This window comes from Melozone crissalis, unplaced genomic scaffold (genome assembly GCF_028551555.1).
Source record: "Melozone crissalis strain CALT ecotype California unplaced genomic scaffold, PUWL_Pcris_2 ptg000013l_1, whole genome shotgun sequence".
Classification (NCBI taxonomy): Eukaryota; Metazoa; Chordata; class Aves; order Passeriformes; family Passerellidae; genus Melozone; species Melozone crissalis.
Genome location: NW_026535791.1, coordinates 3,646,799 through 3,662,869, shown reverse-complemented (window position 1 = coordinate 3,662,869; position 16,071 = coordinate 3,646,799). Strand labels below are relative to the sequence as shown.

Sequence of the window (16,071 nt, the reverse complement as noted above, 5' to 3'; positions counted from 1 at the left end):
CTGATACCTCATAGCTCCCTCGTCTCCTCACCATTATGAAACAACATGAAAAAACAAGTAACTCCCCCTCAAAACAAACAAACAAACAAACAAAAAGAAAAAAAAAACACCCAAAGCAAACTAGGAATTAAAAGAAAACCCCAAGTAGGCATTGGAAATGCTGCAACTTTGTGTGCCTGGTTAGTCCAGCATGGAAACTGGTAGGAATAATGGTTATCAGCACAGACCTTTCAATCTAAGTGAGTTTGGTGCATGGGGAAGAGCACTTCCAACCCACCTATCCTTCCCAGGGAAGCTGTGGATGCCTCATCCCTGGAAGTGTCCGAGGCTAGGTTGGATGGGGCTCTAAGCAACCTGGGTTAGTGGAAGGTGCCCTCCATGGACAGGGGGTTGAAACTTGATGGCCTTTTAAGGTCCCTTCCTACCCAAGCTATTCCATGGTTGTATCCCGGCTCATTTCGCCTCAACAAGTGGAGGCAGTGCCACCCTCTCCCGCCAGGACCCAGCGAGGAGTTGCTGTGACGCTGAGTGTGTTTTGTGAGGGGAAGAAGTGTCACTCCTGCCTGTACACGACGGACGGGCGCCCCGAGAGGGCCGGCGGGCGGGGGGCAGCGGCCCCCGCCAACCCGGTCCCTGAGGGCGCGCCAGCCCTTCCCGGCCCTTCCCGCCCTGGAAGCCCCTCCCCCCGCTGGAATGCGCCGGGAGGGGAGTGGAATGACGCGGGCGCCGCGGGGTCACGTGGCGCGAATGGAATGCCAACAATGTAGCGAATGTCCCGACTGCGCCCCGCACTCGGCGCCCGGGACGGCCAAGGGGGAAGATGGAGAGCGGCCCGCGCCGCCGCGGCCGCCGCCGCTGCTGAGCCGCGCCGTGCCGACCCGCGGAGGGCGAGCGGCGGCGCCGGGCACCCCGGGGAGGTGAGCGGAGCGGGTGCGGGCGGCGCGGGCTCCCCCTCAGCTCCGGGTGGGAGCGCTCCCCATCCCCCAAAACTGCTCTGCGCGGAAGGGAAAGTCCTGTGGGGAATCGAGGGGTGCGGGCGAGCGGAGCCGGGTCGGTTCTCGAAGGCAGAGCGAGCGTCCCGTGTGCGAGTCCCCCCGTGGGGGCCGCCCGGGCGCCCTGCCCGCACCCTCCGACATTTTCCGGACACTCGTGTGACAGCGCAGCGCAGCTCCGGCGGAGCGGGGTGGGGGTCCGCCTGCCCGAGGCCTCTGCCCCAGCTGGCCGGAGCTGCTAATAAATGGCCGGAGTTTATTTTGGGAGCTTTCTGCCCACGAAAGGAGTGGGGGGAGAAGGGGCTCCCGGCGGCACGGGGTGGGGGCGATCCGGCGGGGCAGACCCCGCGGGCTCGGTGCCGCAGGGAGCGAGGGCCCCGGGCAGCGGCCGGGGGCAGGCAGGGCCCGCGGGGTCCCGTGTGGCTGCGGCGGGGCCCGCGGTTCCCAGTCAGCTGAAGGTCACTGCCAAAAACCAGCAGCTCGCCACCCTCTCCGCTGCCTCGTGAGCGGAGTGCGTGTTGAAATAGCCCTTTCCTCGGGAAAGGCACTCGCCCAAATGACGCAGAAAGGGCTCGTTTGGAGTGTCCGGGCTTTGCGGTCAGGCACTGCCGGGCTGCTGAAGGAAGGTGAGCTGTTCCCCAGAACCCTGCGTTGGGCCGCTGCTTGTGGCTGGCAGTGGGACACGGGCACAGAGTCACTTTTGGATAGTACTGTTAGCAGGAGAAGTGGAATCGTTTTAGGGAAAATTCCCTTTCCACTTTTCTTCACTTCCACGATGTGCCCACTTATAAAGAGAAACACGGTTTGTATAATAATGAAATTCCTGAAACACTTCCCCCGCCATTTATTGTAGACCTCCAATAAGAGCTGAACAGTCCCCGCTTCCTTGAATTGGTGTTCTAAAAAAGCCCTCAAAGACATACTTGTAAATTGAGAGAGGCAAGGAAGTTGTAGCAGTTTCTTAAAACTTTACTCCTTCCTACACTGCAGCAATTTCAAGTTCAGCTCACTCCAGTGCCTGCACAGTTGCAGGGAAACATCTCACCAGCTTGGGTGAGCTTTAGTTTCTTGCCTGTGTCCCAGCTTCACAGAGTCACTGCAGCCTGTTGGTGAATGAAGAAACAGGAGAGTGAAGAGATGTTGCTGCTGGGAAAACAGACATCAACATATAATTTCAGTGTGTCATTGATCAATTGTTTGGTTGCTGACAGAGTAGCTATTGGTATTTCTCAAATGAAACAAAAGAATCAGTTACTCAAAAATTGTTTAACTTGATGTAATTAATGTTGCACCTGCTTGAAGTGTCCATTATCTTGAAGGATAATGGACAAGCTTCTAATTAGTACAGAACATGTAACATTTTGGAAAAGACCTTAGGACTGTTCAGTCAGAATGGCTAACAACTCAAAAATAATTTCTTCTGATGGCAGGAAGGCTGTCGTTACATCCATGCTACAGGCAGGGTGCAGATTAGAAGGATTTGAAATTATCCAAATCCAGATGTACAGTTAGAAATGCTTAGAAAGAATGAGACACATTACATACCTTTTAAAGCATACAACCACTTTATGGGGTTTTTTTTCTGAAAAATGCAAATCACAGGAAGATATGAAAAAAGCCAGCAGCTTGTCTTTCCTTGTAAATCATCTGTAATATTTAATGTTCCTTTTTTTTTTTTGCTTATCTTACATATTTAGTTTAAAAAAAACCCCTGCAAAATATGAAACAGGTTTGCAGTTAGCTCCAATACTTAGTGCTGTTGCTGCTCTCATCCATACTGCCTGAACGACAGTATGGATGGTTTCTGCTTTAAGCAGTGTTGTAAATGTAAGCTGAGGAAGTTGCCAGCTGGCTTGACCCAGCATCATTAGACTCGAGCTGAGGCTAAAGGTCACAGAAGTTCTTTATGTGAAGCATGTGTGTAAGTGGGAAAGCAGTCTTTTGCTGCAAAAAGGTGGGGGGCTTGCAAGCTCTCCCAGCATGTCCCAGGCCTGAGGACTGGCACAGGGACTGAAAAGGAAGAACAACCCAGATGCCTAAACCAAGCCATATGGTGCCTGCTGCTGTCAGGAAAAGAAAGAAAATTATCAACCAATTAATTGCTCTGTATCTTCTAAACACTAGCTAGTTATGATGTAATCCAAAGAAAGCTGCAATACTATTGTGTTTTATTTTTTACCAAGCCTGTGTGTTATCTTTTGCTATATTCTGTCCAAGTAGAAAAAAATTTCTTTTTGAGATCCTGCAGTTGCTTTTGTCTTCACTTGAGACAATGAAAGCTTGAACTGTTACTGACCAATAGCTGGTTTGTGGGAACATAAATATCTGGGTGAACAGCTTTAGCACTTCCCTTAAAACAATTGGCAAATGTTGCTGTCACTTCTCTGTGAGTTAGCTTTGCAGGGTGTTCATGGAGAGAGTGGAGAATGGAGGAGCTCAAGACCTCAAACACATTATGGGTGTTTTTTAGTTAATGGAGCATTTAAATCCTAACAGAAAAAGGTTGACTTGGGTTAATCTCAAGCGATTAATCTGTGCTCCTGCATTTCAGTCTGGGGAACCATCATAGAAGAGTCTGGGGTCTGACTGCAGTGTTGCATTTGAGACCTTGGTAGAGGAAAGCTCGAAGTGGACTCTGTCCTGATGAGGAAGTCATGGTGGGCTTCAGAGGTGTATGTGTCCTGATTCTGTTGGGCTTCACAGCAGTAAGCTGTTTGCTTGGCAGTGAGAAGTGATGGTAATGCATGGAAATGGTTGGGTTTTGGGAAGTGCTACAGCTATCACAACAAAAAGAATTTTTAGTATGAGCATAGGAAAATAAAGAACAGTACTTCCCTGAGAAATCCTTTTCAGTGATAAATGTCCTAGGATCAAAAGTGAAGCACTTTTAAAAAAAATCCAATTGACTTCTGGGTACTGGAAGAAACATACAGTGTGTTACCATCCTCTGTATTTGCAATTTGGAAACAACTGAATGGAATTCTTCCCTCACCAGCAAGGTGGCTGGAGCACCATTCAGGAGTCACTTTGCAAGTGCAAACGGCAGCAGCAGAAGCCAACTTGCATAACCAGCATCAATAGCAAGGTTGCATTTCTGATGAGGCTGTCTTTTAATCCTGTTCCAAATGCACCATTATTCCATGATTGTGTTATGGTGATGCTTAAAGATTTACTTAAGGCAGGGTTCTTGTTGTAACCTCTGCTGCATGGAGATCACAAGTTTTACAGTTGCTCAGCTGTGCTGCATAGGTGTTCTCTGCAGAAGAGCTGACGTGCAGCAGAGAACATAAAGCTGTCTCAAAGTCTTCTTTTTCTGTGTTGGGATGCTGCATGATCTGGTTCTTCATCTTCTGCTCTTACTGTGTAGCTCCATTTACCCATCTTTTCCCTTTCTTTCCTATAAGGCACAGCTAATGAAATATCAATATACCCTTTCCTCTCTTCTTTGTTTTCCTCCCCTCTTCCTTGCAGTTCTGGTGAGCACTGCTACCTTCGGACTTTGCTAAGTTATTCACGTGGAAAGGCAAAATATCTTGTCTTTCTGTTATTTGCCTTGTTATTAAAATACTAGAAGTTGCTATGGTTAGAGTCATCAATATTTCCATTATAAATCTTTTTCATAAACTTCTGAAACTGTGCTCAGCTAGTGTAAAACAAACAAAATCTTAAGTGGGGGAAAAACATTTCATAAGCGTACTCTTCCCTATTTATGAAATAGGATAGGCTTGTCCAGAATTCAGTTATGCAATTGGATAGGAAACTTGTCACAATTAGGTACTGTAAAATTCTTAAATAATTTTTTTAAGCCTTGGTTTTTAGGAGTTTTATTTTAATTTATTTTGAAGATTAGACTTACAAGAAAAATGAGTTATTTATTAATGTTGAGAAAATGTTCTAGAATACTGCTGAAAACAGATAAAGTGAAAATCATTAAAGGGTATCCAACTGTGACAGCTTAAGAGGTTCAACTGATTCATTTTCACTTGATTAATTGTCATGCTGTCCCTTCAGAGGCATTTACAATATCTTCTTAACTGAATGTACTTTCTGGGTTTTTTTTTTCAGTCACTGTCAGTCTGCAAAATGATGATTCCACAGATTATCATTTTCCATAGGAAATGTGAAGATTGTGAGCAGAAGTAAAACATTGGCAGAAATCTCTTGAGAGAGTTTTGCCTTTTCTTCTTTGTGAAGGATTATGTTTACAAGAAATTGATACCATCAAGTGACACTTTTTGAAATAATTTAAAAGAAACAAAGAATAAAGCTGTATTTATGCTCAGAGAAAACTGGATCAACAATGAGGCCAAAGACTTTTCCTGCTACGACGTATTCTGGAAACAGCAGACAAAGGTTGCAAGAGATTCGAGAAGGTTTAAAGCAGCCATCCAAATCTTCAGGTCAGGGACTGCCTATTGGAGCAGGCAGTGAAACTTCTCTGGACCCTAAGATTTTAATAGGGAAGGATGCTGCAAGGCAGCAGCAGATGAGACAAACGCCCAAGTTTGGACCATATCAGAAAGCTCTGCGAGAAATCAGATATTCCCTGCTGCCCTTTGCTAATGAGTCCAGCACCTCAGCAGCCGTGGAAGTCAACAGGCAGATGCTCCAGGAGCTGGTGAATGCAGGTTGTGATCAGGTACGTGTGAACTGGGAGGGAGGATTGGCACTGCTGTCAAAACAAGTTCATACTCTGGGCTGAAGAAAGGATTTTGATGGTGGCTGTCAAAATCATGGAAATGCACTGATTCTTCTGGCAGTCATATTTCTCTATGAGCAACAGAATAGATGGACTTACTGGGGACAGATGTGACTAGTGTGGGGTTTGTTTATGTTAAAGACAGTCATGGTCACCTCTAGGATTCTTCTATGATTATTCTATGGTTTCCCCAGTTGATAAATGAGACTGAAAAAGGTAGCTTGTCTTTTTTATTAGCTTTCTTTTCTTCTTTTTTCTTTTTTGTTTCTTCATTTTCCCTGCAATGCTTAGTAAGAAGCCTTAGTTGTGAGTAATAGGGTGCAATTTTGTCTAGCACATCTAAGCCCAGCTCACTGTCAGAAAAAACTGTAAGAAATTATAGACACAATATCTGGTATTTGAAGACTCTCACTTGCTGCTGGCCAGAAGCAGGAGGGCTTGGATAGATGTTCAGCTGACTGCAGTGATTCTGTCCACACCTTTTCTTTGCTTTCTCTGCTTCTATTAGGAGGTGGTAGCCCTGCTCAGATCAAAGACTTGGTGTAGAGATGCTTTTTATTTTTGTCATCCTGGGATTGATGCTAGAATATATTCTTAATTCAAAGACTTTTCGCATTGAACACATTCTTTTTGTGTTGAGCTGCATTCATCTTGCTTGCGCTTCCATTGTCGGTGTCAACTTTCACCCCTGTCCAGGAGTAGTTCAAAATTTGGCTTTTTAGAGAAAAAATGCTGGTTTGGGTTCAGATTCTGAGTGTTGTAGGAGCACTTTTTCCCCTGTATGATTGAATAGAAGTTATTGACAAGCTGAAACATTTCCATTTATAGTCCTTGATACAAATTGGAGAGATTTAAAACCAAAGTGCATTCAGCAGCATCTCCTTGATTTCAAAACTTAGCCCCCATTCACTAATGGCAGAATGTGAGTCTGTTTACTCTCCTAGACTATACTCTGATTCTGTATAACAAAACTAACATCAAGCATTATTATAAACAGTATAAGAGTATGCATTTCCCTGGAGCCATATAAATATTAATTAGTGCTGTTTCTATGCCAAAGAGTTTATGTTACACAAGATAATCAGAGCTAGAGTAGATTGCATATCTAATAAGAAGTGCTGCAGAAGAACTAAACACTTCCTAGTCCAGTGTACCAAGATTCTGTACTGAATTATTTAACTGGAGGAACTAAAGATTTTCTCTGATCTCTAGTACATCACGAAAACAGTGTTTTTTAGAACTCTAGCCTCTAAATTTCCCTAGCTGTTTAGGATGGGAACACTCCCTGTTCATATGAGCCGAGGTTAAATGAGCACAGCTGGATTCTGGATTGGAAATGCACATTTGGTAGGTTACAGGGACAAATCGTTCACACATAGAACTTGGCTTGTTGGGCTGAAATCTTGGAAAGTACTTTGAGCACACTACAGCACAGAAATGTTAAGCCAATGTATAAACCAGAAATACCTGAACACCTGTTAAAATGTCTTGGTATTCAAAGCAGTGTAATGAAGTATGTGTGTAATTTTTTTTATATATTCAGCTATTTTGACTTCAATGTTCATACAATGGTATTGCTGCTTCTAGAGCATTGAACTCAGTTCTGACTCTGATGTGGAGATTTTTGCTCCTTAAATTTTGCTCACATTTTTGGTTGGGCTTTTTTTTGCCCCTCCTCATTGACCATGATTCTTCCATCCTCCCATTTGTTGTTTCTCCCTAGCTATGACTTGTTGCCTGGCAATGGCATTATTGGGCCTATTCTTTAGGTGTGTTTGGCACTCAGGTCTATGCTTAACCAGGGTCACATTTGGGTAAGGTCCAAATAAAGGTTTCAAGACTGGAATCCTGTGAATAAAAGTGCTGAGTTTCCTGGGGTGAGTCCAGACCACATAAAGATTCACTGTCCTGGAGGGTATGAATGAGTGGAGCTTCTTGAGATGATGTGAATGTTATCTGACCTTGGAGATGGCATAGTGTAGGGTGACAGACCTGATTGCTGCCTCTAGATTCTTCTCTTCCCCCTGGTGCCTGAGCTGTTCTGAATCAGACGCTGAACTCTTTCGTATCATGATGTGTTTTAAATCAGTGATCCCAAGCTGCTCTGTCCCTGCTTGTGAATCACAGCCTTTGAATGCCTGCCACATGGACATCTTCTGTAGTCCTGTGGGCAGCCACAGATCTCTGATTTACCAGAGAAGTGAAGGCAGCTTCAGTTTCTTTGGGGATGTTTTTATTTACCTCTGAACCCAGTGCTTGTGTGAGGTTGGTAAATGGGCATTGAAGCCCACAACCAACCTTCCCCTTTCAAAAGCCATGAGAAGCTGTTTTGAGGTTAAGGATTTCAGTCCATGAACAGCTAATGTTCTACTTGAGCCTTCCACTAGAGCAAGCCTGCAGAATACAACATTTTACTCCTCCTGATCCTGCTTCATGGTACACAAATCAGCTGTACAGGTGCTGCAAGCATCCTGAAGTGTCTGGCAGTTTGTCATAAGCTCTGTTCATGAGCATTCTAGGAGGCTGTGAAGAAGGAGTAGAGGGCTATAACACTCTGATCTGATTGGAACTCCATTTTCCAGCTGGGTTTGAGCTGATGATTTTTGGTGTCCTGGATGGAGCACTGAATATTAACACTAACCTTGTGGGAAATGTGGTGAACACCATGCAAGGATCAGGATTCTTCTTCAGTCTGTTTATTAAGTCACAATTTTGGCTTTTGGAAGGGTGAAGAGAAGTAGTGACAATTAAAAAGGAAAATAATTTTAGAGGCTAGAAAAAGGTTACTTCTATTTAATGCTCTTACTAGCTCCACATATCTGTAGCATGGATAGATTTTAAAAATGACCATTTTACATCCTACTAGAGATGTTGCTTACTGGGGTTTGTACCTCCCTGTTCTGCCTAAAGTGACTCTTAAGTTTTAAGATTAAATAGAAATTAGTTTTATTAAATAAAAATGAAACATAACATTTTATTACTTTACTCTTGTTCTGTGAAGTCCCACACAGCCAGGAGGTTCATTATAAACCACTTGATGGACTTAACAAGTATATGAAATGCAGTGTAATTCATGAAGTAAATATCAAATTCTCATGTCTTTCGGTTGCAGTCAGCATAGGTGTTACATAGGAAAACAGACTTTTTTTTTTAATTGGTTAGGAAGTTGCCAGTGTTTTTGTTGACCTGTTTTCTTCCAGAAAGATTTCTATTTTTCAGCCATTGTGTAGTTTTTGGTTTTATAGTGAAATCTCATCCCCTAAACCTAATGGGGACTTCACTGTTCACCTGAAAGAAGCCACGATTACATAATTTCTTGTTTTTAGGAGATAGAAACCAAAATAACACACATAATTAGTCATTGTTTTTCTGAAACAAATGGAGCAACTTGTCTGTTGTTTGTTTAAGTCATCTTTTCAACAGTAATTACTTAGTGAGTTTCAATCAAAAATAATTAGTGCAGCCTAAATAGTTTTGAAACTCACAGAGCATGACTGTAAAAGACCAGACCTTTTCCTTTGTAAAAGCTTGAAACCAAAAGCACACCTAATATGCCATTCTTTAGTAAATAGAAGTCCTTGGGCTTGGAAGGATAACTTGCAGTCACTGTAGGGGGACAAGAGTGTGGGGTATCTGCCCTGTGGGCTGGTAAACCTGGGGCAACTGGGTGGTGTTTGGGGTGTGGTGGTAAAAGCAGCTGCTGTTGTGGACTGAGTGTTTCTAATGAATAGATGCAATTGAGTGTATGATCAGTGGCATTCCAACAACCTGAATGGGCTGTACTGTACTTACTGTACTTCCTTAGAGCATAAACAGCCACTGACATTGTAATTTAGAGTGGGCTGCAGCAGTTCTAGATGAACTGTGGAATGTTACACACTTGTCACTTTTGTGGGCTTTTTTTTTCTTCCCCTCAAGCAAACTTTCCTTTGAGCAAAGGGTGCCTTTTCTGGGCGAAGATTTCTAGACATGGTTTGTTTGGGCAGCTATTTTTAAGAAAAAATCACGTTTTAGGATTTTTTACAGGCTACATACTGCCAGTAACATGCTATCTGCTGTACAGCTATGAATATGTGAAGTGGGGAAGTTCTTATGCTTCATTTTCTCCAGAGGCTTTTATAAATATTTGGAGTAAAACATGTGCCCTCCTCGTGCCAATATCAGAGTATTTTGAAGGGCAAGATCTTTCCACTAATTGTAGTGTCTTTCAATAAAATGGAATGGTGTAATAATGTGTGTAAGAATATCAAATTGACTACTTTGTCATCAGTGTTATGCTGAATTAATGAGATTCAGTTTGTAGAAGTGGGGTGGGGGTTTTGGTTGCTTTCTTTTTTTTTTTTTTCCTTAAATTCCTCGTTGCATTCCAGGATTCTTTCAGTCTCTTCATCATGGCTTGCCTTCTTTTTATTGAACCCGTTTGGCAGAGATTCTACCCTGATTTGGGAATGCTGATTGGTTTCAGGTTTTGAAAATGGGGGATAAAGTATTTCTCTCAATTTGAACAAATATTTGCAGTTCTTTAAGCGAGGGAAATTCTGTTCTGCCAAATAGAGTTTCGGCAAAAGGTCCTTTTTTTTTTTTTTTGCATTTAGCATGTAAAACTAGTATTCTGTTCTTCCTGTTCTGTATAGGTCATGCTTGTCCACCTATGATCCATGTGCCATCAAGAAGTGTGTTACTGAGCACTAGGACTTTTCACCATAATGTTGGAGTGATGACAGGAAGCAGATACAGTGTAGAGTTTTGTTTTGATAACAGACTTGCTGAAGCTTTGCTGTAGTAAAATATCTGTTGTGATGTATTTGTTAAGAGGACATGTCTAAAGAGACAGCTTGCCTTCAAGATGAAGGACAGCAAAAATTGTAATAGCAAGTAAGAGAACTAATTTCATAACACTGGCCTGTCCTGTAACAAAACTTTGTGTTTGCTTGAGTAAACTTTACCTGTGTTAGGAGTTTTGCCTGCCCAGCTATTTACCAAAAACCTCAAGGATGAACATCTTAGTCATCTTCTGGATGTTTTCAGTCCAGATTGTTTGGTTAATGAAAAATGACTGAGCTGTTACAAGATTGCCTGGGTTATTCTGTGGGACATACTTTAAAGGTGAGGATCACAGAATATTTTTGGATTGGAAGGAATCCACAGGGATCATCAAGTCCAGCCCTTAAGTGAGTAGCCCATACAGGGATCTAACCTGTGCCTTTGGTGTTGTTAGCACCATGCTCTCACCAGCTGAGCTAATGTGGTGCAAGTCATTACAAGCTGTGCTGCTTGTAGAAGTATTTTATGTTACAGGGAGGAAAAAAGGGATGTTCAAATGAGGGCACTCACTGCTGAATGCAGGAGAAGGGTTTTATTATAGCAACTGAAATAGATCTGATAATTCAGGCCAGCAGTCTCTTGGGTGTTCCGTTTGCATCCACCATTTCAAAGTAAGTTGTTCACTCTGCCTTCTCTTTACTAGGTGTATTAAGGGCTTGTTTCATAACCTTTTCCTACACTTTTTTCTTTCTAACCTCCCTTTTTCAGTCTTTCTGAGAGATTTCCAGTGTAATGCAGTGTTCTTCCATCAAAGCATGTAACGGAATGTGTTTCCCCACTAATATGCCTGAGGTTAGCAACCTAAGTCATTTGAGTTCTTCAGAAAAAAAGTGAGTCATAGCTTTCCAGGGGCTGAAAGCAGGAGGTGGAGATTGCTCTTCAGCTGATAGCTTCTGACACCTTTCTCTCCTAAGCCCTTTCTCTTGTCTCCAATCTTCCAATGTTTCTGTCACTTCTTGATGGTACTGCCTTAGTGAGCATACTTAGATTCTCTGTGTCAGGACACAGCTCCCACAATGTATTTGAGAAGGTGCTCTTGGTGTTGTTCTGTATGAGCATGGCTTGGAATATGCTTGTCCTGCAGAAGGGAGAAAAGTATTTTCCCTTGAGTTTTTGTGGTGGTGGAAATATTTATTAACAGTTGTAAATGATGGTGTGTTCTCCTTTGCATGACAAGATTTGGCAGCTGGGCAGTTATATTGCACTCAAGAAGAATATTTTAAACTCTGCCCTTAATTCTTGTTAGTCTTTTTTCTTCTTTATCAAACTGTAGAATAAATTACATCGTGGTAGTAGGATTGTGTTTGAAATGACAGGAATCAGATGCTAGACTTCAGCTGTAGATAAATGTGAATCTTGAGTTATCTTAAACTTTCCTATTCCTCATATGAGATAAACATTCTAGAAGCTTGGGAGTTAATGTAAAAATATAAAATTGTATCTTGCTATAACAGGGTACTGGATTAACTTGCACTGGATACTTAAACTGTATTTATTAAAATTTAATTGCCAGTAGAATTTTGAGCTATGGATTTTAATTTTTTTTTTTTTTGTGTGAGAAAGGAAATGACTTCTTCACAGTCACTAAAAAATCTGCATAAGCATTTACTTCAGTCTCTGAATAAAAAGCCCTTGTGACCAAAGGTGAAGATTGCCATTATTATTCTAACAGGAAGCTGATATCACAATAGTAGTAGGGTGTAACAGTTCCTTTTGCATTTTTCATGTTGTTCTCAGCCTAAATCTCTGCTGCTCTTTCAGCTTTAGTATCTGATAGGAACCAATGTGATTTTATATTTTATACTGAGACTGAAAAATAGCATCTCTGCATTGGAAGGGGAATGTGGGGTGGTTTTTGCTGGTCTGTGGCGGTTCTTTTCTTTCTTAAAGAAATTGAATGGCACTTTTAAACTTAGAGATTCAGCGGAAGGACTTGATACAAGACTTTTGCATGCTGTTGTCTTTAGGGGTAGGTCAAGGTGTGCATTTAGAACTCAATTCAACATACCAATGTTTTTTAGTAGTTACCAAACTTATTAAAATCTTATGTTAAAGCTGTTAATTAAATATCAGTACAATGAAAATAAAAAGTCCTTTCACGTGATACTCAAGTGTGTGCCATACTTCTGTGGAGTGATTTTCTTAAAAAATGATTTTCTTTTTCCTAAAGCATGGGCAAATAGACATAAAATAACATACAACTACATTTGTTTTTCCTCAGTTTTTTCTTGCTGTAGCCCCATCTCAAGCAGACCACAGCTTGTTGGTGCTCCCATGGGCCCAGCATTCAAATTCTGCTTGGCAGCTGCTTGTGTTGTCAACTCCTATAGAATGTCCATGTGCCATGTGTGTTTCCATGTGTCCCCCTAATCTTCCATAAATCAGGCTTCAGTACTTGCACTCTTTGCTTCTTGGGTGCTGCCTGTCTCTGACTTGCAAATGCTTGTATGCAGTGCTGTCTGAAGTAGGTGAAGAGAGATGTGAAAGAGCCCTTCAAATCTTTTTACTTGGTGGTGCCAGCTGCTGTTTTTTTCATGTAGTGGATATGTCCATTAATTCCCCACCATTGCCTTGAATCACTCTTAAGAAACAGCTGGTTAGACCCAGGTTTTCCTTTCTTTGACCTTGGCAAGAATTCTGAGTGTATTACAGCTGCCTGTGGCTATAGCTACTCTAGCTATAGAGTAGATGTTCCACAGTCAAGTACTGCTGGAATAAATGCCATTTGCACTAGTAAAATCAAGCAGGAACAGACACATGATCATTTTTTACTTAAAGCTACAAATGTTTGTGTTAACTTGGGCTTTAAACTTAGGTAGGTTATGTGTATAGCATGTGAAATACATCTAACTTCTTTCATTCCTTCTGCTTATGTTCATAACCTAATTGTGAGTGTAGATTAGATCTGACGTTTTTATGTTGCTTGGAGCTGAGGCTTAGAGTGGGAAATGCTGGCCCTTATTTCTAAGTTTTTATCATTCCCAATTTTTTGGGGGGAAAAAATTAAATTTACCAATGCTTCTGATTACCAAATTAGAGGCTGAAGTTGCTGTGGCATTGTGGTCTGTGGTCTCATCCTAGCAGTAGCAGTCTCATGTTGTCCAGGCTTGAGAGGGATCCCAGTTTCCCATCTCCAGAAGATGCTTTAATAAAAGCCTGGTGAAAGTCAGTCAGTCAAACTCTTGCTGTCTGCCTGCTCTACACATCTGCTGCATGTCACCCAAAATACTGCTGCTGATAGGAATATTTTTGATTTTATGTTACTGGGCAGCTTCTGTGGAGGTGGTTCTGTCAGTTCTGATCTGGGTGGAGTCTCCCAGCTATGGCTGCAGCACAGCAAAACTGGTTTGTTCCTAATGGACTTGTCCTGCCATCTGGGCAGTCACTGGCAGTTCACAAGGAACTTCTGGGTTACAAATGGACACACAGAAATTTGGTTTCGTACAAGCAGTGCATGTGTGCATATATGTGTTGGGATATAGACTGCAGTATCTGCACAGTGCCAGCTGTTTGTGAAGAACTTAATCCACAGGATTTGGTACTGCATTGAGGATTTCTTTTTCAGTCTAAGGAAACAATATTCTAATGTTTGAGGCTATGTTCTGCTTCCCTGCAGTGTAAGAGATGGATTTTTCCTGATGAGAAACTTGTGCTCTTCATTTTGAGTGAATCCAAGTAATTAAAAATATTTCCTTAGGGAGGTGAAGGATAAAAAGAATGAGAGAGGATATGAAAATACTTTAAAAAAATTATTTCTAGGTCAGTTAATTTTCAGAAGGCTGAAGCTGAAGAACACTATGTACCTGTAACTTTGTGAATCAGGTAATGGCCATGGCAAGGACAGTCTGTGGAAATAACTCTGTCCTGTGCCATTGCTTTGTCTTTAACTGTTATCAGTGTATGTGTGAAACTTACTGTGACACACACAGTCAGTTATGCACTTAGAGAAATACAAACACAGTGGGAATTGGGAAAATGGTGGGATTTAAATGTATACTGCTTGAATGACCAAACATTTTGCAACTGTTTTCTATACCCTTCATTATCCTCCTTTTCTGTATCCTTCATTACTCTAACACAAGGTTTGTAAATTACTCATTTAATCCAAAGCCTGCAAAGGTCTGGCACCTTACATGCATAAAATGTTAGAAAGAAGGCTGCTGCTACTGGGTGATAATATGGTTAAGTTTCTGCCCTTTAAAGAGACTGACTTTAGAAGGAGAGCTAGCAATGTAAAATTACTCCTGTAAAAGTCTTTGTATGGCTACGTTTGGATTTTATCCACTATTTGAATCTGTTGGATGGGGGTTATTTCAAAACAAATGTCAGCTGAAACTTAGAGATCACTGTTGCTGATCTGCAGCTTCATTCCCTCCCTGTTTGTTTTGTTTTGTTCTCCCCCTGTATCAGTTCTTATCTTCCAGCCTCTTCAAGTCTATACCTTCCTTTCTTTACCTGTTGTCCTATTGCACTGCTTTTTCTGCTCCATTGGTTTGAATGACTAATATCCAACACCTCCTATGGGCCTTTCTCTGTGTGCCTCTGAATACCCTAAATGAGTTTATTTTTTTTTTTCATAATTGCAAACTACTAAGGAATAACTCTTTTATAGACTTCAGTCTTAAATATAAAAAAATTGGTGTGACATGTTAAAGAATTATAGATGCAACTGTAATGTGACTTTGCCAGCACACCCTGTGTGTTTTCATTTCTGCGTCTTTTCTTCCATTCAGTGGCAGGGATTCATAGGCTATGCTTAAACCAGCCACCTGTCCCATTCATGCTTTTCTTCCAGCATTGCCACAGTTGCTGTGTTCATTCCATCATCCTGCCAGATGTCAGCCTGATAAAGATGCATAAAATCCCATTCAATCAATGTAATTGGAATCTTTGAAATATTAATTTGTGTGGGGTATCCCCATTAAAAAAAAAATCTGGTTGTATCAATTAAAAATATAAAAAGTTGTGGTCAAAAGACAGAGATCTTTGAATCAAGATAAATTCTCTCCATATTGGGCTGGTTTTGTCTTGGCTCCAAATGAGTGCTCCAAACAATATGCATTACACCTTGGTGGAGCCTGTTTTTTCTGGTTGTGCAGCACAGTTTGATTCTATTTCAGATGATCTCTGTATTTTAGATGATCCCCTGATTGCCCATGTGATCTGTGCTGCCCAGACATCGGTAGCAACCTGCTGGCTGCGTGCTGGAGCAGGGTGGAATGTTTCTTCAGCAGTTGCTATGCTGGAAACTCACTTCCATCTCCTTCCTGTGATCATTTCTTGCATGTTGGCCCGCCCTTCTGTTTAGAAAATCTTTTTATTATGGTCTTTAATGCAAGCACTATGTCCATTGAGTGCTTTCTGGAAGGTGTTTTATGACAAAGCTGTGAAATGTGTGGTGTTGCAATTGTGCAAATAGTGGAGAGAAGCTACTGGTGCATCGTTCAGCAGTGCAAATTGAAGACCTGGAGCCTAGGAGTCTACAAGTGGGCAAAAGTCTCAGTGTCAGCCAGGACACGTGGCAAGCCAGCTGCCCATGCTACAAGAGGACCTTAC

General features: G+C 42.0%; 1 protein-coding gene across 1 annotated transcript in view; it reads left to right on the top strand.

The window, feature by feature from the left end:
- Positions 1 to 881: 881 nt before the first annotated feature.
- The window catches only part of LATS2 (large tumor suppressor kinase 2), a 47,593-nt gene continuing 32,403 nt past the window's right edge, over positions 882 to 16,071 (top strand). The window contains exons 1-2 of the mRNA XM_054272288.1: positions 882 to 917; positions 5,058 to 5,631. Coding sequence (XP_054128263.1) covers positions 5,293 to 5,631 — 339 coding nt within the window. The 5' untranslated portion in view covers positions 882 to 917; positions 5,058 to 5,292. The remainder of the gene's footprint in view (positions 918 to 5,057; positions 5,632 to 16,071) is intronic.